This window comes from Pelodiscus sinensis, chromosome 5 (assembly GCF_049634645.1).
Source record: "Pelodiscus sinensis isolate JC-2024 chromosome 5, ASM4963464v1, whole genome shotgun sequence".
Taxonomy (NCBI): domain Eukaryota; kingdom Metazoa; phylum Chordata; order Testudines; family Trionychidae; genus Pelodiscus; species Pelodiscus sinensis.
In genome coordinates this window covers 101,332,375-101,353,268 of record NC_134715.1, presented here as the reverse complement: position 1 = coordinate 101,353,268, position 20,894 = coordinate 101,332,375, and the positions used below count along the sequence as shown (strand labels likewise).

Sequence of the window (20,894 nt, the reverse complement as noted above, 5' to 3'; positions counted from 1 at the left end):
GAAAAGCGCGTCTAGATTGGCCACGGACGCTTTTCCGCAAAAAGTGCTTTTGCGGAAAAGTGTCCGTGCCAATCTAGACACACTTTTCCCAAAATGCTTTTAACGGAAAACTTTTCCGTTAAAAGCATTTCCGGAAAATCATGCCAGTCTAGACGTAGCCTAGGTGATGCCAGAAGTAAAGCTGGTTATCCAATATGATGGCTTTGAGCCTGTTCTGATCTAATCCTCCAATACAGTGGTTTCCAACTTTTTTTATACTGCAGACCGGCAAACTCATTCACAAACTTTTAGAGGATTTTAAATTCTGTTGAGTGATTTCCATGCTTATGTACGAATAGCCATATGACTACCATGTCTGCAGGAGCTAGAGTGGAACTTCTTCACTGTTTTAAATATAACCCCACATAAATAACATTCTGTTCAGGGTTTATTTCTATTTTAATAACTGGTGAATGAACAGAAAATCAATTAAACTGTCAGTATTTTCTCAGCAGCAGATGATTTCCTCCCTGATGTTTTCTACCTGCTGGCTACAATTAGTATGTCTTGCTGTTGTCTCATAGTGCAGAATGGACAGCTGATACCACACTGGATCAAAAGTAGTGTTTCTGAGCACAACTGAAAGTTGAAAGTGAAGGAAATTGTTCATACAGTAATTGATCTCCAGGGACCATAGTAAATCCTCCTAGCAGAGATGCTCTGCCATTAAATAAAACTGCTACTTTAGACAAGGTAGCAGATTTACAATTCAGGAATATTAAATTATTTTCTTCCATTTCGAGTCCTAAGAATATAGTGCCTTAACAACACGGAACAAAACAAGCATCATTTAAGTGATGCATCCTGCTTACCAACAATATACACAGAGACATTCTAACACACTTGTAACACACATAGCAAGTGTAAGGGCTGCTCAAGGAAAAGGTACACAGGAATTGTGCAGATAAGGCAAAGAACTAAGTCTGTCCAACCAATGTAAATTTTGCAAGGAGGGAAGTGAGTGGGAAGTGTGTAAGGCTGCTGAACTTAGATGTATGTCTGCAGTAAAGCGAAGTGTGATTGGGGTAGCTAGAGTCATGTTTCAAATGGCAGCCAAGACTCTTTGCACATGTAATGTATTTTGTTGCTTTGATGGTGCCTCTTATACGATACCATTCTGTATTCAAGGAAAATGTGCAGCCTTTGTTCTGCCTTTAATCCTGCACCCAGACAATCACCTCTACATTTCTCCACTTTCCAAAGACAAAGTTCTGTTTTGTTCAAGCGTTTCAGAAATGCATATCTCGAGGGTTAGGCAAAACCCAGTTGGCATGATATTAAATCAAACTAAATAGTTATTGAAATTCTAAGGAATAGAGAGAAAATAAATAAATTTCCTAAATATTAAACAGATGATGAGCTCTAGTAAATCTTACTTTGGGCAGAAAAGGCTGACTTAACGGGAAATGGATACCTCATGAAATAGTTGGCTTAAAATAACTTTTTAATCTCTCTCTCAGCCCTTTTAAAAATGTTGCTACAAGGCCAACTGAAAACAATGTATCTCCACCCTGAGAGTGTAAACAGATTAGGCCACCCATCCTCATTGTGGGATGGGATTTCTGGTGTCCACCCTTTAAAATATGGAGAAAAAAAATTGGGGAGGATTCACAGGAGGGCTGCAAGACTGTTTAGTTGTCTGGAAAACACTCTTTACAAGTAAGAAATCCTGTAGCACCTTATTGTACGTCTACAATGCAGTCAATTATAACTGACATTATTCCGAAATAACATAGTCCATATCTACACTACAAGCATTTCAACATAATATCAAAATAACGTCAAGATGGAGGATTTCTTACTCCGACACCTGTAACGCTCATTTTACAAGGAATAAGAGAAGTCAGAGGAAGAGTGCTCTTTCTCGGACCTCCTGCTGTGCAAATAGTGCCAAAGCCAAAATAAGCTATTTCGACTTCAGCTACGCAGTTAACAATAGCTGAAGTTGTGAATCTTATTTTGGCTTTAGACCAGCTATACAGATGTGCCGTTAGAGACTAACAAAAATATATAGAATCATGAGCTTTTGTGGGTAAGACCCACTTCATCAGATGAAGGATGAGATTTACAAGGAGAGATCTAAAAGACAGTTATTCTGTAGTTCAACTGCAAGTTATTTGCCTTAATGCAAAAATCACTGAGTAAAATGCTGTGTGCTATGTCAGTGTTTCCCAAAGTGTGGTCCGTGGCCCTGTACTGGTCCTTAGAAAAAAAATACCGGTCCTTAGAAAAATTATTGCGCATGATCCTATTAATTTGTGTGACGGGGTAGCAGCACCCCGCACTGCAGAGTGCGGCGGCATGGCCCTCTTGGAAGGGAGCCCGCCGCCATGGCAGGTCTGCTGGTCGTGCTCCTGGGAGGCGGGTCTAGATCTGTCAAGTGCTAGGGCCTAGGTTGAAGGCTGGGCGCCGTGCGCACCGATGCAGAGCATCCGGCGCTGGACACACAATTTATCTGCATATTCATCATTTGCTTAATGAATAGGGAAATATGCAAATAAATGTTACCGGTCCTCCAAAAGCTTGTGAATAGGTTTACCGGTCCTCAGTATAAAAAAGATTGGGAACTACTGTGCTATATTATGCAAGAGCTCATGCACGATCCTTTCTTGTCCCTTTAAAAACCATGAATGACGCCTTCCGTTTCCTTCCTCACCCCAAAAATTCTAGCCAAGAATGAGGAAAAAAGACTTCCTTGTTTCTAGCAAGCATTCTGAGAGGTGCACGCATAAGCAGGAAAAGTGGGAGGCTAGATTATGTTTGTAAATGTTTGTTTTATTTATTTACTTTTCTGCTGTGCCCTTTGCTGATGGATCGTGGCATTGTAACAGTATGAACCACCATAAAGTAATCATCTGTTGTACGAAGGTATTGTTTGTTAACCACCAAACTGAGCTTTGAGAAGTTATTGGTGCATTTAAGTTCAGAATCTCTTTAAAGGTAGCTTCAGATAAAGCCCATTGTAATAGTCTAGAGATAAAGCAGCTGGGTATGTGTGGGCAAGGAGATTATGAGCAGATTTTGTGGTGTTTTGTATATAGAGAGGAATTAGCTTGCAAGGGGATTTGGGAGTGTGCGTGCAGGGAATTGATTTTTGATTTGCCTTTGGGACATACAAAATCAGGCCCCATAGCATGTGTGGTATAATAGGAAAAGACTCCAGGGTAGGGAAAGTCCTGAGACTTTATCAGCCAGAAGACTGGGAAGGAGAGGGCGACACAACAGTGGGAAATAGATGCTTTTAGAAAAGTAGGTGTATCCCCAGAAATAGATTGATTTAAGGCTAACCAGATTCAGGCATAGGAACTCGGGTATCTAGGTCACTGAGATTTCCTGGAAAGATAAGTTTCTACTTTAAAAAAGCAAGCACATGTACATCCTAGTGCTGTGTGACTATGGGGTTCTTTTGGTTCCATGGCAGAATCCAAAAAATTCTCAACAGATTGGCTAGGGATTGATCCAAAAATGATTTTTTCCTTTTTTTCTCACTGAAACAAACAAAAACAAACAAAATTGGGGGTTGAACAAAGCTTCTCAAACCAAGGATTTTTCCTTCATTTTTTCCTTTTATGTTATGTTACCATGTGTTTAATCCCATTTAATTTTTTTTGTAATAAATCTAAATTTCCCAACCAAAACATCACAAGAACAAAAAAAATCAAACTTTCTGTTTCAAAATATTGAAATAAACTGTTAGTTTTCTATTCATCCAAAATCATTTAATAGAATCATAGAATCCTAGGGCTAGAAGAGACCTCTGGAGGCCGTCAAATCAGCCCCTAGCTCCAAGCAGGACCAACCCCAACTAAATTATCCCAGTCAGGGTTTTGTCAAGCCGGGACTTAAGAACCTTTAGGGATGTAGATTCCACCACCTCCCTAGGTAACCCATTCCAGTGCTTCACCACCCTCCTAGTGAAATAGTTTTCCCTAATATCCAACCTAGACCTCCCCACACTGTAACTTGAGATCATTGTTCCTTGTTCTCCCATCCGTAACTACTGAGAACAGCCTCTCTCCATCCTCTCTGGAACCTCCCTTCAGGAAGTTGAAGGCTGCTATCAAATCCCCCTTCACTCTTCGCTTCTGCAGACTAAATAAGCCCAAATTCCTCAGCCTCTTCTCGTAGGTCATGTGCTCCAGTCCCCTAATAATTTTGGTTGCCCTCTGCTGGACACTCTCTAATGCATCCACATCCTTTCTATAGGGACATCCTTTCTATAATTTGCTGAATTTTGCCTGAATTTGTAACCAGTTTTGTGTATCCAAAAATACATTTTTTAGTGAATAAACAATATTTCCCCCCTAGCTCTAGCATGTATCCTTCAAACATAAAATAGGTAAGCTTCACTTCCATTCCCTGATTATTCCTTATTCATTGATTGCAGCCAGGCCTTATTCATTGGTGTATTTACCCTGTTTCTTTCTTTTCATCCTTTCTTCCCCCTGCCTCATTCCTATTCTATCTCCTCCCATCACAACAATCAGAGTCTCCCTACGTTCATATTCTGGACCACTAGTGCTGCAAGCCATGTGGACCCAATGAGCAAAATGAACCTTTGCTTCATTATGCTTTTCATCTATAGACATGGAGCCAGCATCGCTTTCCCCTCAAAACAAGCATTGTGCCAAGTAAATCAGTGTGGTGGGATAGTGTGCATGCCAGTAAATATATTCTGACTGTACCAGAAAAATTACATTATAATAGGAATATTGACCTATATTGGACATAACACTCCAAACTACATCTTATCTTTAAACTGAATATAGTTAGCATTATTCACATTTATTGTAAATATGTGATTTCTTTACACAAATAACCATTTATAAACTATATTTTACAACAGATTTAAATCTCTGAAGGTACAGAATCATATTTACTTTGAGACATTAAAAGAACACTGTCAACTATGTTTTTAAATAGAAAATGGTTTGGGTTTTTTTTTTTTGGTATGTCTATGGAATGATATATATTTCCAATTTGAAATTATTAATTTTTTCCTACTGTTCTTTTCAATTTTTAAAAAATTGTTTCTCTACCCAGTGGATTCTGGACTGAAGCTAAAATTAACATAGGTGGTTTTGTTTAACAATTTCAACTTGCTGTATAGCTATAAATTCGGAGCTCTGAATCCAAGGCTGGGGTCTATCTTCCACCCTTAGGATATGCCTACATAAGGGTATGTCTACACTTGCTCCTTAGTTTGAACTAGGGATGCAAATGTAGGCAACTGAAATTGCTAATGAAGCGGGGATTTAAATGAGGAGTAACGTTAATTCAAACCAAGGGGTTCGAAAACTAACGTGTCCTGGTGTGCACTTTCGCTTTCTTAACAGCTATTGAGCGGAGTAATGCACCGGCAAGATCATGCTAATGAAGCATGGGATATTTAAATCCCCGCTTCATTAGCAATTTTGGTCGCCTACATTTGCATCCCTAGTTCAAACTAGGGAGCAAGTGTAGACATACACTTACTTAGGAAAAACTTTCATGAATAGGAAAAATCAGTAGTAGTTATGCCAAATAAGCACAGAGGATCATATCAGTGTCAAGAATGTTAGCACAAGTATAGGAGTAGTGCTACTCCAATTTAAAATCTATCTGGAAGAGGTCAAATTTTAAGATTAGAAACCTTGACAGTGCTTGCCTTTAACATCCATATCTACTTTCTATTTTCTACCAAAGCCTAATATCTATCTCATACCAATTTTTTTTTAAATTACATTTTCTAAACTAGAAAGATAGAGGAATCTTCAACAAGAAGCACTCACAAAGCAAAATAAAATACAGTATAAATTATGTAAGATTGACTGTCCTGTTCTGGAGAACTATGTGTATTGTTCGAATACCCAAGCTCACACAAACACTGAACAATTAAGAGGATATTGGATTCCTTACATTAAAAAAACCACAGATAAAGCACACAATTCATGTCTCTTTCTAGTCTATAACATATTTATACACATATATGTATATTGGGAGAGAGAAATCTTTCCTTAATCTCCACATAAATCCATAGACATTTCTGGCATCTATCCAGTTCTTCAGTCCTTCCCTTTTATTGTTTTCTTTTCTCCATTTAATAATTTCTACTTTCATATCACAATGTGGTTGTGATATGCTTAAAATCTGGTATTGCAACAATTTACGTTTACTAAATTAATTTACGTTTAATATCTCAGGCCTGATTTTTCAAAAGGATTTCATCCCAGTATTCTTTGTATATGAACAAAGTTGTCACAAGCACCTATATGTGCAGATAATAGCATTTCCACACACTCAACTGGGCCGCTGTTAGAATGTGTCTCATGCATGCACTGGTGCTGAAAAGTATGTGCTCAGAAGAAAGCCACTTTCAAAAGTCAGGCCCTTAGACATTCCACTTGCTGTTTAAAGCTAAAATATGTAAAACTGTCACTACACTTATAATAGCTTCAAAAGCTGTCATAGGCTGCTGTCTAGAAGAAATGTATTTCATCTGCCTTTAAAGTTGCTAATGTTTATTTCTATTATTCACTTTTTAAAAAATATAAATAAATCTACTTTAAAAATGTCCTTGACCCATGGCTTTGGATCAGTAGCCTTTCCTTCTCTCCAGCAATGCTCTCTTTTTAACTGACTAGGAAGGCAAGAATTTCAAAGAGTGGTTAGCTCAGCTAAAATAAGGGTGACAAACAGTGTGATGAAAACAGCCAACAGATTATCAGGTTTTGATTTCATGGAATTGGTATTTAACCATAAAACATGCACATAGAAATCTGTAATCGGGACTGTTAAGGAACCCCAATCTGTTAGTTGAAGCAAAATGCAGGACAATGTAGCACTTTAAAGACTAACAAGATGGTTTATTAGATGATGAGCTTTCGTGGGCCAGACCCACTTCCTCAGATCAAATAGTGGAAGAAAGTAGTCACAACCATATATACCAAAGGATACAATTAAAAAAAATGAACAAATATGAAAAGGACAAATCACATTGCAGAACAGAAGGGGGATGCGGGGGGGGGGGTGGGAAGGGGGAGGAAGGAAGGTAAGTGTCTGTGAATTGCTGATATTAAAGGTAGGGAGAGTGGGATGTTTGTGAGTTAATGGTATTACAGGTGATAATTGGGGAAACTGTCTTGGTAATGGGTGAGAAAGTTCAAAGTCTTGTTAAGTCCTTGGTGATAAGTGTCGAATTTTAACATGAATGACAGTTCAGAGGATTCCCTTTCAAGTGCAGATGTAAAAGGTCTTTGTAGCAGAATGCAGGTGGCTAAGTCATTTAGAGAGTGTCCTTTCTGGTTAAAGTGGCAAGAAACTGTTTTCTCTTTGTGATCTTGTCTGATATCTGTTTTGTGGGCATTAATCCTTTGGCAATCTGTTAGTGTGTTGGAAATGTTAAGAGAGACTCTGAATGGAATCTAAGAACTGCACTTTTGCATCAAAAGGGTGAGCCAAACTGTCAATGGAAAGGACCCCCACAATTTTTAGAATATTTGTAGGAGAGACTTTAATACAAATACACCATGCTGTAGGGCTGTTTGCAAAGTCCCTTACCTCCACAGAGCTAATAGCTCTTGTTTCTTTAGAAATGTAGGTGACATGAAGCATAGACCATCATAGTGTCCATAGACCAGATAGTTCCTAAGGCATTTCCTACCAGCTGCTTGCTTAATTGTGATGTTTACATCTCTTCAGAACTATGTCATGTTACCTATCAACCCTTATTTGTCTTTTCCAAGACCAATGATCAAGATGGGGCATGAATTTCTTTTGCCCATGTGTAGTCTCTCCTTTTCTGCAGTAATTCATGGGGGAGCAGATGCATTCATGTGTGTGTAAGAGTACCTGGAGAGAGACGCCCCTGTGGTCTTCCCCTCCTCCTCATCTCCAACCTCTCCTCTTGTTACTGGAAGCTTTTGCTTGGCACAGCAGGAGAAAGTGGCCAGAAAGCCCATGCGGAAGCGCTTGTTCATGAAGCAGTAGATGATGGGGTTCACGCAGGCGGAAGTGTAGGAGAGCAAATGAATAAAGGAGATTGGAGCTCCTGAGAGAAGCTGATCTGCTGATGCGGTGTCAAATGCACGCCAGGCATTTACACTGAAGATGGGAGTCCAGCAGAGGAAAAACAAAATCACAATCACCATCAACATGCGGATAACAAGCTTCTTGGCCATCAAGTTGGCTGCTGAGCTGGTACTTCTCACTCTGTCTACTTTGGTGCTGCTGCTGGCAGAAAGCTGTTGTAATGGCATTTTTCTCTTCTTTTTGGTTTTCTGCATGTAGCATCCATCTCCATCCTCATATTTGTTGCTGCTGGTGCTGGCTTTTCTTTCTGTATGTACAAATCAGCAGCACTCACATAAATATATAACACAGAACATTCAAAATACAATGTGATTCAAAATACAGATTAGTGGAATCTAAATTTTGACAAAATCCTTCATGGATGCTGAGCAACTACTGGTAAAAACTGTTCCAATTCTAAAGTGAATTTTGATTGTCATTTTTGTGACCATCTAGTGTTCGTTTTTCATGAACATCTAAATCTCTCTACTAGGCTGTGTCCAGACTCAGGGTTTTTTTCGAAAAAGTAGCCTTTTTTCGAAAAAACTTCACCTGCGTCTAGACTGCAGCCGCGTTCTTTCGAAATTAAATCGAAAGAATGCGGCTTTTCTTTCGACGACGGTAAACCTCATTTCACAAGGAAGAACGCCTTTTTTCGAAAGTGCTCTTTCGAAAAAAGGCGTTCTTGAATGCCAGCAGGGCTTTTTAGAAAGAGAGCATCCAGACTCACTCGCTGCTTTCTTTCGAAAAAGCGGCTTGCTTTTTCGAAAGTACTGCTTGCAGTCTAGACATAGCCCTATTTCGAAAGAGGCTTGCAGTCTAGACATAGCCCTATAGTGAAAATTGTCCAAAAAAAAAAAAAAAAGGAACATTAAGATTGAATGCTTAAATATCTGCTGGACCTAGTTTTTTAATTGTATTTTTGTAGGTTAAATTTACAGTTCCTGTCATATTGCATTATGGCAAAAATAATGTAATCTGTGACCAGAAATAATATCCACTTGGTTTATGTAACTAACACATTGGGAAATTACATATATCAGTCTCATTTCTTTGCAAATAATCTGTCAATAAAGGATTATTCACCGAAGAAATTTGCCAATAATTTGAATTAACATATACATAGAGTACTTTTGAAAACAAAAAAGAGGTGGCATTTCTAGAATTATTGACTCAGCTCTACTAATCACATCTTCAAAAATAAACTTAAAATAAAACACAAACAAATGCAAATATTCTGTTACCTCGTGATGATTTTCTTTGACTGATATCAAACTTTATTCCTCTGTATAGTTCCAATGATATTAAGCCATATGCAATCATCATTACAATCCCAGGTATAAGAAAGAGTATGAGTAGTAGGAAAATGTACCTGAGGAAGCCGCAAAAAGGACTGAAATTAGGGAACATCAGAAATACAGAGAAGCAGCTGTATATTTTAGTTTGTTGTTAAAAGATCTGGGTGAAATGTTTTAGGGCTTATGAGAGGTACTGTATTGGCAACTCGGGAAGCTGGAATCCTCCTTTTCTCCATAGAAATAGTACAATGGGAACAACAGTACAGCTGGCTTCTCCACACTGTCCACCCAAGGCGTCTCAGCCCTAGGGGGGACTAAAGGCTAAAAAGATACTTCAGTGTCTTTGTCTATTCAATACCCGTCCTCTGCTGAGACCAGAATTGTGGTGCTGTTGGTGGTGGTTTTATGATATAGAAACTTAGCCAGTACGAATTCAAATGAGCAGTTACCCATGTTTAAGTGAGATGCTGATATTGGCCATTAACTGTCAAGAGAAATTTTGGGTCCTGGTTCATCATGTTGGCTGGGTGTCTAGCTTCTCCCATTTTGCCTTATTACAGATGTTACAGACTTAGGGGAGAGGTCTGAGTTTGGGACCTGGTCAGAATGGTTTCACCTTTCATCCTCCCCATCAAACTGGATAATTACATACATGGAGTGCAATAGTGGCCTGCCCCTCCTGCACTGCCCCAGAGGAGCGTGTCCTTTAGAGGCAAGCAAGCACTAGGAAGGTGGTGCACTTCATTCCACTCCAGCCTCATACAGAATCTGAAGGAAAGATGGTTCTGCTTGGGCTGTTACTTTTTTGGGTTGAACCCATTCCATAGGAGAGATTCCACCTTAAGTAAAATCATTTAGTATTTGATTACACATTGCATATGTGCAAATATACCATATACGAAATACAAAATATAAGCAGTTTTCCTAATGGTACCCACAAGTATTTTGCTTTCAGGTATTTTATTAACAAATCAATCATATATGTTTGAGCTTAAACATTTTCTCCTTGCAGGAACATTGCTGCAAATTCATGGGAATTGCTCTGCATTCGTGCTGGTATAACTGAGCACAGAATTTGGCCTTTTAACTTTTCTCTTTGTACATCAAATAGTCTAATAGCACCTTAAACACTAACGAAATATGTAAATAGTATCATGAGCTTTCATGGGCACAACCCACTTCTTCAGATGAAAGGAGTGTTAGAAGTCCAGATCCAAAAATAAAAAAAGGGGAGGAGGAAGGGGGAAAAGGAAAAAAAGAAAAAAAAAAAAAAAAGGAGGGGAGGAAGAAAAAAAGAGAGAAAGTGAGTAGATAAGCTTCAGCGGGGTAGCTGAGTTAGTCTGTAACAGGAAAAACTTAAAACACAACAAATAGTTTAGTAGCACCTTAAAGACTAAACAGTTACAAGAGGCTGACAGGAACCATCAAATGGATGTTTATATGGATTCACTATATATAGGTGGTGCAAACTAAAGACCTGTTCTGCCTCTCACTAAATACAGTAGCAAAAATCCTATATCTTTCCTGCACCAAATAAAGTGCTTGGTTACAGGCAAAAAGAAATATTAGCGCAGAATTACGGAGTAAAAAATGAGCTTGCTTTAATGCAATTCCTTGATTGTGTCCCTTTGTTGTTTCTGTGCCATTTATTCACTCCCCCTTGGTGTGGACTCTTCCCTAATAACCCACAGCCCCCTCTGTGCTAATCTCTCTAGATTACTAGATTTGCTCTGCTCTCAGGTACATTTGCTGCTTCTCCAATTTTTATGTCATCATATTTGTTCACAATTGAAATTACATCAAAGAAATGCAAAAAAAAAAAAAGAATCAGTCTTGGATTGTGAAGCTTTTAGAAAGATTGTTAAAATAAACAAATCCTCTGGACATACAAAAAATAAAACAGATGGAGCAATACTAACAAAAAGGCTCACTGCTGGAAGTCTGAGATGCCTTATTTTCAGCGGTAATGGTAGTTTCATAGACTACTGTTTGAGGATCACTGGCCTGTTATTTATATCACCCATATGGGAAGCAAAAATAAGTATTTTTAAAAACAAAAAAGCAGCAATTAAAAATAGAAATTCTTGTGACTTTTTAAACAAGCATACAAGAATTATAAACAATCACTAATGATTAATAATTGATTTTCAACAGGCTTAATGCTAGTATGTAATCCTATTTTCTGCCTGATAATTACAATATTAACAGTCGATTATATCTTACCAGGACTGCTGAGTGACATTGCTTGGCCAAAGGAAGCGACACATGTTAGCTGTGCTGTTATTCTGTTTTGTAAAAGGCACTAGTTTGCTGTAAATTGGGTATGGTGACATGATGGTAAAGGAGACACACCAAGTAGCAGCAATCACTTTCAAGGCATGAGATTTTGTCTGCCATACCCTGGACTGCAAGGGTTTGCAAATAGCACTGTACCTTTCTAAAGATATGGCAACCAGGTTGAACGTTGATACACTTACTGAAACACCTAAATGTAAAACAAAGAAATGGGTTCTTGTTTTAAAAGGCTGATGGTGCTTGTTGTAGATAAATATGTTAAGTTTTCATGCACATATGCAAAACAATGAAAATATAGCCTTATTATAGTATTTTAACAAATCAATAATTCAGTTAATAATGGTGGACTTGATTCACCATTGTGATGCTCCAGATTTATGCTTGTTTAATTACTGATGTGTATGAAAAATAATTGATGTTTTTTAACTTAGTTCCATCAAAGCAGGCAACTGCTATCAAATAAAGTACTTTGATCCCGATTCATCTCTATATTACTCCAGTTTTTACACTAGTAAACTTCACATAAACATAGCCAGGCACTTTGAAATCAGTGAAGTTACACTGGTGTGAATCTGGAGAAACAAAGCAGTAAATCAAGTATAATTATAGTTTTAATTTTTTAAAAGCCAGTGTCTTGTTTGATAATTTTATCAAACCAGGAAGTAATGTTAAGTAAAAAAAATGCAGTTATGTTTTCAGACTTTTGTCGAGTCACACTGGCTAAAAACTGGAGTCATTCAGTAGGAATTAAACTCATTTACTATAAAATGTTCATTAATTTCTCCTCCTTGCTATATACAGTACTGCAAATTTTCAATGCAATATGCGGTTTTGTTTTCACTGTGTACCTCTGTTATGTTTACTGTATGACTAGAAATATTCCTTATCCTTAAATTTACGTCATACAAAATGTTATGTTCTAAAATTACCTTTACTGGGTACATATTTTGACCAAAAATATAACATATGAATTTTTTTATTTTGGTTTACTTTGAAAAAAATTAGTGATTCATATTCACAATCTTCCTACACCTAAAATGACAGCTGAAGTACATGGGTGACATGATTATTTTCATTATAGTTCCACTGTTAACCCAGATAAAGCTATCTGGGGACAATTTGCCTTCTGATTCTTAAATAAAATTAATTCTATAATTACAAAACTTCATTAGAATATGTTCACTTTATATATGTATATACTTACATTGGAACACGAAAAATACAATGCTTTAGTAATTTTATGATGTTTATGTCAGTAATTTATTACTTATTTAAATACAACCTTTAGTATTATTGATTTATATCTAAGGAAAGATGTTGACTTCCCATTCCCACACTTTCAAAATGTATTTTCACATTACATCACTGTTTTCAAGGGCACTGGTTAAACAGAAATTCAGAGGTTCTTGTAATTAATTGCTGTCTCATTTTGAGATAGCATAAACCTTTCAGAATTCTCCCTTTTCTTTTTACATTTTTCAAAATTAAATCTATAAAGTTGAGACAGTATCACCTATCCAGATAATTTATAAATCAGTCTGTCCACAGAACCACTTTTATAATGGGAGGCAGATGAAGCCAAAGTGTATTGAAAGTGGTAGTGGTCTGTAAAATATGTCTCTTGAAAAATAGGATCATATGGCTCTATATTTGTTGCTCTAACTGATTCTTGGTCATTTCTCATCAGTTAACAAATAAAAAGCCATTTGTCCTGACAGCCATGCAAAACCCATGTGGGATTGCAAAATAAAAATGTTGGGGAATTTTTCCCCTTCTCATTTGTTAACAGCAGAGAAATTCTGTGGACCAAATTCTGCCATTGGTTACTTTTGTGCAATCTTGTATTTGCCCTGTAATTAGAATAATAATGATTTTGTTAATGATATGCAAGAAGGAATAAATCCAACTCCTCTCCAGGGCTTGACTGCAAGTTTCTGAGCTTGATCCAGCAAAAAGCTTAAGAATGTCTCTAATTTAAGTGTATGCTGAAGTGTTTTGTTGGATGAGACAAAAGAACTCAGCATATTGCAGGATTTTGTCCCCATGCTCTGACTCTGCAGCTCTAACAACAGTACTAACTTTTGTCATCAATGTGATCAGAGATGACTGCTTACAGCACACAGGGAGAATTTTTGCTAATTATAGGGACGACTCTTTTACTAATATCTTTTTACATGGATGCTGAAGGATGCTGGAGTTTGCTGTTACACCTCTTGATTTGAAGTGAATTTCATTATATGCAGGGTTTACAGTTTGGTTCAATGGCTCCCAGCACCCTCACTATAAAAATTGTTCCAACACGCATGTCTTTTTATAGCAATTTAAGTCAAACTTTAATGAAGAAAAAGGGTTTTATAGAATATGAGGGGTGGGGGGTTTCCATCTTCATGTGACTGGGCTACTTTTGTTCCTTAGTGCTGATCTTTCCAATATGGTGATCATGTCCAATCAGTCCTGTTTAGTAGGTGTTGAGAGTGTTTGACACCTCAAAGGATCTGTCCCTTCTTTAGTATCTCACAAACTTTACGGGTTATTTTTTAAAATAGGTATAAAATTCAGAGACTTACCCATGAAGTAGGTTGCAGTTTTACAAACAGCAATACCAAATATAAAATCCTTCAGCAAGTTGGGAATGAGGGTGAAAGGCATGCAGAAAAGGCAAAGCATTAGGTCGCTGACAGCCAGTGACAGCAAAAATATATTAGTGACGGTCCTCATCCTTTTGTTTCTTATCAACACTGTAATTACCAGTGTGTTCCCCAAGACACTGAGCAAAAATATCAATGAATATAGCAGAATCCGAACTGTCTGATGTAAATCTGAAAATTGTCACAGTGAAGAACCAGTTAAGAAATATGTAAATCATAAAACTAATTAACTTGTATCATTTTTATCCCTTAACCAAAAGGTGGAAACTGCTCATCATTCAAGTCAGTAGACCTGATTCTTATCTCACATATGCAATTCTACTGGAGTCCTGTCATTACACCAATCTAAAACTGGTGGAAATTAGAAATCATGGGGCTGATTCTGACGTTCCTGAACTGTTCTTTGAGAAATAAGAAATAAGAATTAGGACAATCTATATTATTTTAACACATGAGCATTTTTTTCTAGCAGCTACCTATAGCATTATAATTTCATGTCAATTATTTCCACATACTTCATTAGATCGGATAACTTAATTGTTACAGAATTATTTGAGAACAAAATAAAATTGCTTCATTAAACAATTAATAGTACCGTTTACATTCTATTCTAACTTCATATTGCTCACTAGATGTATTTATAAACTGGAAGACAGGATCTATGAAGTTCTTACTTGCCTTTTTATTATCCTGAGCAACAAATGGTTATTTTCACACTGCCTCACCAACAAACCTTGTGTACCTGTTTTTCTTGAAATATTCACCAGTCTGCCTTCAGGTGAAACTGGTGCTGTCTGAAAAAAAAACCCCTATTTTCCTGCACATACCTTTAGCAGGATGAGGTGAATCATCCAGACAGAAAAATGTATCATTTTCCATGACAATATCACACAGAAGAGCCGAAATATTGGTTCCATTCTCAAGTAGGCTATCAACTATTTCCATGCTTCAATCTCCACAGGTTAGCTTCTATGAGGCAAAAGGTGGATTTGTAATTATCTGCCCATTCTTTCTATGAGCAAAAAAATTCCTGAATGAAATCTGCAGTGGAAGGATTTGACAAGGGTGGTTTTTTGAGCAAGTCTTTTTTTCAGCTAGCCATAAGGAATATCCAGTACAAGGAATTCTGTTCAGAATGAAAAAGACTTATTCTAGTAGCCTATAAAGCAGTTTAGATGCATGAGAGAAAAACATGTACACACACGTCTTCTTCTGTACCTTGTAGATCCGCCCCCCTCCTATGACTGGGTTAGTGCTGGGTTTATAAACATACTAGATAGTGATTACAAAATTAACCCTTTGCAAGATTGTTTCAGCTCACACATCTACAATATCTCTCTATCAACTGAAGTGTAGGAGCATAAGCTTTCGTGGGCAAAGACCCACTTCGTCAGATGCATGTACTGCATCTGACGAAGTGGGTCTTTGCCCACGAAAGCTTATGCTCCTACACTTCAGTTAGTCTATAAGGTGCCACAGGACTCCTCGTCGCTTTTGCAGATTCAGACTAACACGGCTACCCCTCTGATACTTAATATCTCTCTATGTGGATCTCTTATTGCCATAGACAAATCATGAACAATAAATGATGTAATGAATTACGTTCCCAGCTAATGTTTAATGAGAAAATACAAAATTCCTGAACAAAAGGATGAAGAAAAGGAAAAACATAGTTCGGGCTTTGCTACATTTTCATTTCTTTATATAAAAACAATTAGTTTCTTTTAAGTTTGGAAAAAATGCAGTAACATCTTTAGGTACAAATAGAAGACTGGCTAAGTAAAAGATGGAGTAATTTATCACTAAGGTTTCTGTAAAATGGGGATAATGATAGTCCTATTCCTCTCGAAAGGACTATAGGGTTCTCATATGGAAAGCACTATCAGGGCCTGATCCAAAGCCCACTGAAGTCAGTGGTAAACTCTCCATCAACTTCAATAGGCTTTGGATCAGGCCCTATAATAAGTGAAATACAAATATTATTAGTTAATATAAGAAGGATCCTGTGGATTTTTCTGAGTTTGGTCTCATGCGAAAGTCTCACAAATCTGTTTCACTTGCATTATCTGTAATTGGATTACAATATCAACAACGAATAAACAACATCTAATTATGATAATGTTTTGCCCCAAACACTGTCCTCACTCTTCTATTTCCACAATGTCCGTAAACCCAAAGCTAGTGTAAGCCAAAGAAAAATGAATAGATATAATTCATTATAAGAAATTACTGAATAGTAATGGAATAAATTCATCCCTGCTATATCTCCATTGAAGTGAAATTTATTTTTAAAAAGGCAGAGCAATAATAGGATTATATCCGTCAGAACCCAATATGACAAAATCGCAGTGCCTGGGTTTATTTTCCTCCAACTTCTAATACACAGCTACATTATCTGGAATATATATGGAGGGAAGCATGTAGCAACACTGCAGATAATTTCTAAATCGCTCTCAGGTCTTAAAATGGTTTATTATGATCCTTTTCAATTTGTTGTACAAACTTCTATACATTTTCTAATTTGGGGTAATTTTTGATCACTGTTACAACATACTTCATGTAACCCCCATCAGAATGAAATAAGCTAAGTCCACTAGGCAACACTTCTTTCCTCTTTGCAGAAATGTCATATATAATACAAACCTATCTGTGACATTATGGCATTACAAATTCTGGGATTTATTTAATCTATAAATTTTACATGAGAGAAATAGCATTAAAATACAGTACAACTTAAAAACTACAGTACTTCCTTTTTCCTTTTTTGTTGCTATCAGTAAGTTCACCTTTAAATTCATTTTTTACATTATAAATCAGAGAGATGTTTGTGACGGCGCGTTGGGGGTTCCCCGTCTCCTGCACCCCGAAATGGCACAAACAGACTCCACCAGCCAGTGGAATTGAGGGTGGTTTATTGCTCCTCTAGGATACAGCATAGCACAGATGTAATCTGGTTACAGGAACTGGGGCTAAGAGGCCTCAGTGCTCCCCTTGAGATAGGGGAGTCCCAGCCCCCCTCCCCAGCTCCTTCTCCCCTGCTTTCCAGACAGGAACTAACTAACTCTCTTCCAGCCCTGCCCCCCAGCCAGGGCAGCATTCCACCTTCCTTTGTTCCTCTCCATGGGGGGTGTCTGGCCACTGGTTTGCATAGTGACTCATCCTGTTTTGCTGGGTCTTGGTACCCACGGCAGCCAGTGGGGGTTACCCCAGAGCCAGCAGCATAGAAACCAGCCAGGTACCCCCACTATGTCACAATGTTACTAACCAATCATTACGTGAAATGACAGACTGGCTGTTATTTAAATGTAGGAGTAAATTTTGAGTTATTTCAGTATTTACTGAACACTTTCATTGTCAATGTCAGAGGGACCAAGTCAGAGCTACCATTACAGTTGATTCTAGGCTCTGGAATATTTAAAGCGTTAGCTTGCAGATGTGCTGCCCCTTTAAATACAAGATGCACAAGAAACACTGTGATGGGGCGGTGACCAGCACGGCTGCACCCAGCACTCAAGCGAGCCCTGGGACCCAGGAGGGGGAATGCGCCGTGGGGCCGGACGATGCCAGCGAAGGCGCGCCAAAGCCTCCCGGCTGGGATGCAGCTGGGAGAAACGACCGTGGGCAGGACCGGCTCAAGTTGGTGCTGGGAGATGACGTCACCGGCGTCCCCCTGCAAGGGACGGGGGCACGACGCCCGGGGGACGCCGGCAAGGGGCAGAGCATGGACGCGGCGGCGGGAGATTCAAAAGGGGGCCTGGAAGGCTCCCAAGGGACGGAGATAGTGGGAGATCGTGGCCCGAGAGAGGGGAGCGAACCTGGTAAGGATTCCCAGAGGACAGGGAATAGGCGAGGCACCTGCGGGAAGAAGCAGCCCAGGGCAGGGCCACGGAACCCGAGAGCAGAGGGTTTGGGGCAACGACCCCCTTCGCTGAGCGAGGTCGGACGACCTCGCCTTAGGGCCCTGGGATGGGGTTCGGAGCGAGGGTGGGCCCGGACCCTCTTCCCCCTACCAGAAACCAAACCCCACACCAGCTGAGCAATATAGGCATGGGGGAACGCCGGCCCCGTGCGGGCCGCGCATAGCGGGCTAAACCCCGGTCCCTGAGAAAAGGCCTCGGAGGGGAAGATGACTGGGGATAACTCGTGACAAACACTCTTTAGAAAAGATCACTGTGATGGATTGAATCACAGAGTTCCCTTTGAGCCTGTCACTTGATTGATTGATCATATCACTGAGCCTGCCTACCTGCCCTCTAGGGGGTGTATCTACACTGCATCCTTACCTTGAAATAAGTTTATTTTGAGCTAATTTTGAAATTGTTTATTTTGAAATTTGGTGCTGTCTACGCAGCACCAAATTTCAAAATAAAGGGCTATTCTGACAAGTCCCTTAACCCTGGTGGAACGATGGTTACAGGGACGTTATAATAGTGTGCCCATTATTTTGAAGTATATTTTGAAATAACAGGCATGTTTAAAGACACAGAATTGCTATTTCGGCATACATTTGGTATCCCGAAATAGGTCTGCTGTCTAGACGTAGCCTAGAATACCCACCACTCTGTCCTGCTGAGCCAGACCCTCTGGTTTCTCACAGCAAAGGCAGGGATATAAGTAACTACAAGTGATATCTGACAGATCCAAGTAAGCTACTGAGCTAAAAAAATACACCAGCTAAGCCCAATGCACTAAGAAAAGTTGTTGCAAATAATAATTTCTCACACTAGTTCTTATTTCAAGCGAAGTCTTTTTCAAGCCTGAGCTGTTCTTTCTGACCTGGATTCTGAAGCTTCTCTCCACTCCTGTCCTTTGCATTCTTTTATTTCCAGTGATAGAAATGTAGCCGTGTTAGTCTGGGGTAGTTGAAGCAAAATGCAGGACAATGTAGCACTTTAAAGACTAACAAGATGGTTTATTAGATGATGAGCTTTCGTGGGCCAGACCCACTTCCTCAGATCAAATAGTGGAAGAAAGTAGTCACAACCATATATACCAAAGGATACAATTAAAAAAAATGAACAAATATGAAAAGGACAAATCACATTGCAGAACAGAAGGGGGATGCGGGGGGGTGGGAAGGGGGAGGAAGGAAGGTAAGTGTCTGTGAATTGCTGATATTAAAGGTAGGGAGAGTGGGATGTTTCCAGGTGATTTCATGTATCTTCCCAGGGTGGAGAGCAGTTTTGAAGACAGCAGAAGACAATTGACTTAAGTAGTTTGATCAGGCCCCAATATCTTGAAATGTTATAGAAAATCACATACCATATGACACACATTGTACAGTATCAAAATAAATATAGGGACAATATATACCTCATGATACTGGGTTGGGGGACATAATGTAAAGGAGAAGACATGTAGCTACTGCATGAGTCTCCTCTGGGAGGAACTTCCAGCCCCCACCTCTCTGGGCCAGAGTAGTCAATCCTGCCTGGTTCTGGGGGCTGAGGAAGATCAAGCAGAAATCTGGAAGGGACTTGATTCCCCATGCCCTGGCCTGTATGTCACATACGCACAAACAATGTAGCGTGAGTGGATAATATAATAATTTAATATTGGTTTAAAGAGAAACACACACACCAGATCTATGTACCTTATGAGAAAAGAAAAGAAAAGAAAAGAAAAGAAAAGAAAAGAAAAGAAAAGAAAAGAAAAGAAAAGAAAAGAAAAGACTTCTCTATAAAACTTTTGAGTGTCATAGTTATGTTTCCATTGCTTAGGAAAAACAATATTCTAAATATCTGTTTTCCAGTTGGATTTAGTTAATGGGCACTAGTTGTACTGGATTTAATTAATATACATCAGTGTGCACTAGTTGCAAATCGATTTTGTAAGTTTCAGGCAAGAATCATTGTTGAGTATCTCTATTCTTATTAACAACATAAAAAACTGTAATAATTGAAATATGTTTCTTCCTGGCCTGAGCTGTGTTAAGCTTAAAAATTTAGAGAAATATTATGACTTTGCAAATATTTTAAAGAAATAATACCTGTCATTTTTGCCCAAATCTATGAATGAATAGAATGTGCTATTAAAATAAAGATAATATATTATTAACCTTAATCCCTTTTCTCTCTAGATGATGTTATTCTAGTACAGCTGTTAAACATAGGAAACATTAATTTAATAGCAGAAATGATTGTTACAGTTATTATTTCATACCATATCAGTATTTTGGACCAGAAAATAAAGGGAACTATGTTTGTCTAACAAAAATTCACATCTGTTTATGCTTACCTAATATTTTTTCTTTAAGCATGAAGCTTTATCTTCTTTATTTTTTTCATTAATTCACTCATCTGAATCCAGTGCTCAAAGATCTCATTCCCTATGTACATTTAAATAGCAGCACTACTTTCAGAGCAATACACTTGGAAAAGTAATGCTTTCTTTTACTGTAAAAATCTGTTTGGCTTTATGTTTTTTGTTATTCCAAGTAAAATAATTTATGTATAGAAAATGTATATGGAAATACAGATATGAGCACAGATCTGATCCTTATATGCCAGTTTCACACTGGTATAATAGCTCTGACACGTTGGTGGGGTCATTCTCAGTATATACT

The 20,894-nt window shown here is 38.4% G+C and overlaps 1 protein-coding gene across 2 annotated transcripts; it reads right to left on the bottom strand.

Annotated features, from left to right (window-relative positions):
• Window positions 1-2,828: 2,828 nt before the first annotated feature.
• On the bottom strand, window positions 2,829-15,534 carry CCKAR (cholecystokinin A receptor). Of its 2 annotated transcripts, XM_075930618.1 has the most exons (6): window positions 15,157-15,534; window positions 14,249-14,500; window positions 11,610-11,871; window positions 9,333-9,460; window positions 7,870-8,356; window positions 2,829-3,527 (listed from the first exon to the last, which is right to left on the bottom strand). In XM_075930618.1, the coding sequence occupies exons 1-6, from the start codon at window positions 15,272-15,274 to the stop codon at window positions 3,419-3,421; spliced, it is 1,356 nt and encodes a 451-aa protein (XP_075786733.1). In that variant the 5' UTR covers window positions 15,275-15,534; the 3' UTR covers window positions 2,829-3,418. The 2 variants fall into 2 exon arrangements, with proteins under 2 accessions (XP_075786733.1, XP_006138242.2); XM_006138180.4 differs by lacking the exon at window positions 2,829-3,527 and having other exon boundaries at window positions 4,517-8,356.
• Between the last annotated feature and the right edge of the window lie 5,360 nt (window positions 15,535-20,894).

Coding starts and splice junctions, on each gene's coding strand:
- CCKAR (XM_075930618.1), bottom strand. CDS start 15,274: ATGGAAATAGTTGATAGCCTACTTGAGAATGGAACCAATATTTCGGCT. Junction 9,461..11,609: donor AATGTCACTCAGCAGTCCTG/GTAAGATATAAT, acceptor CGGCTTCCTCAG/GTACATTTTCCTACTACTCA. Junction 8,357..9,332: donor TCAAAGAAAATCATCACGAG/GTAACAGAATAT, acceptor TTGTACATACAG/AAAGAAAAGCCAGCACCAGC.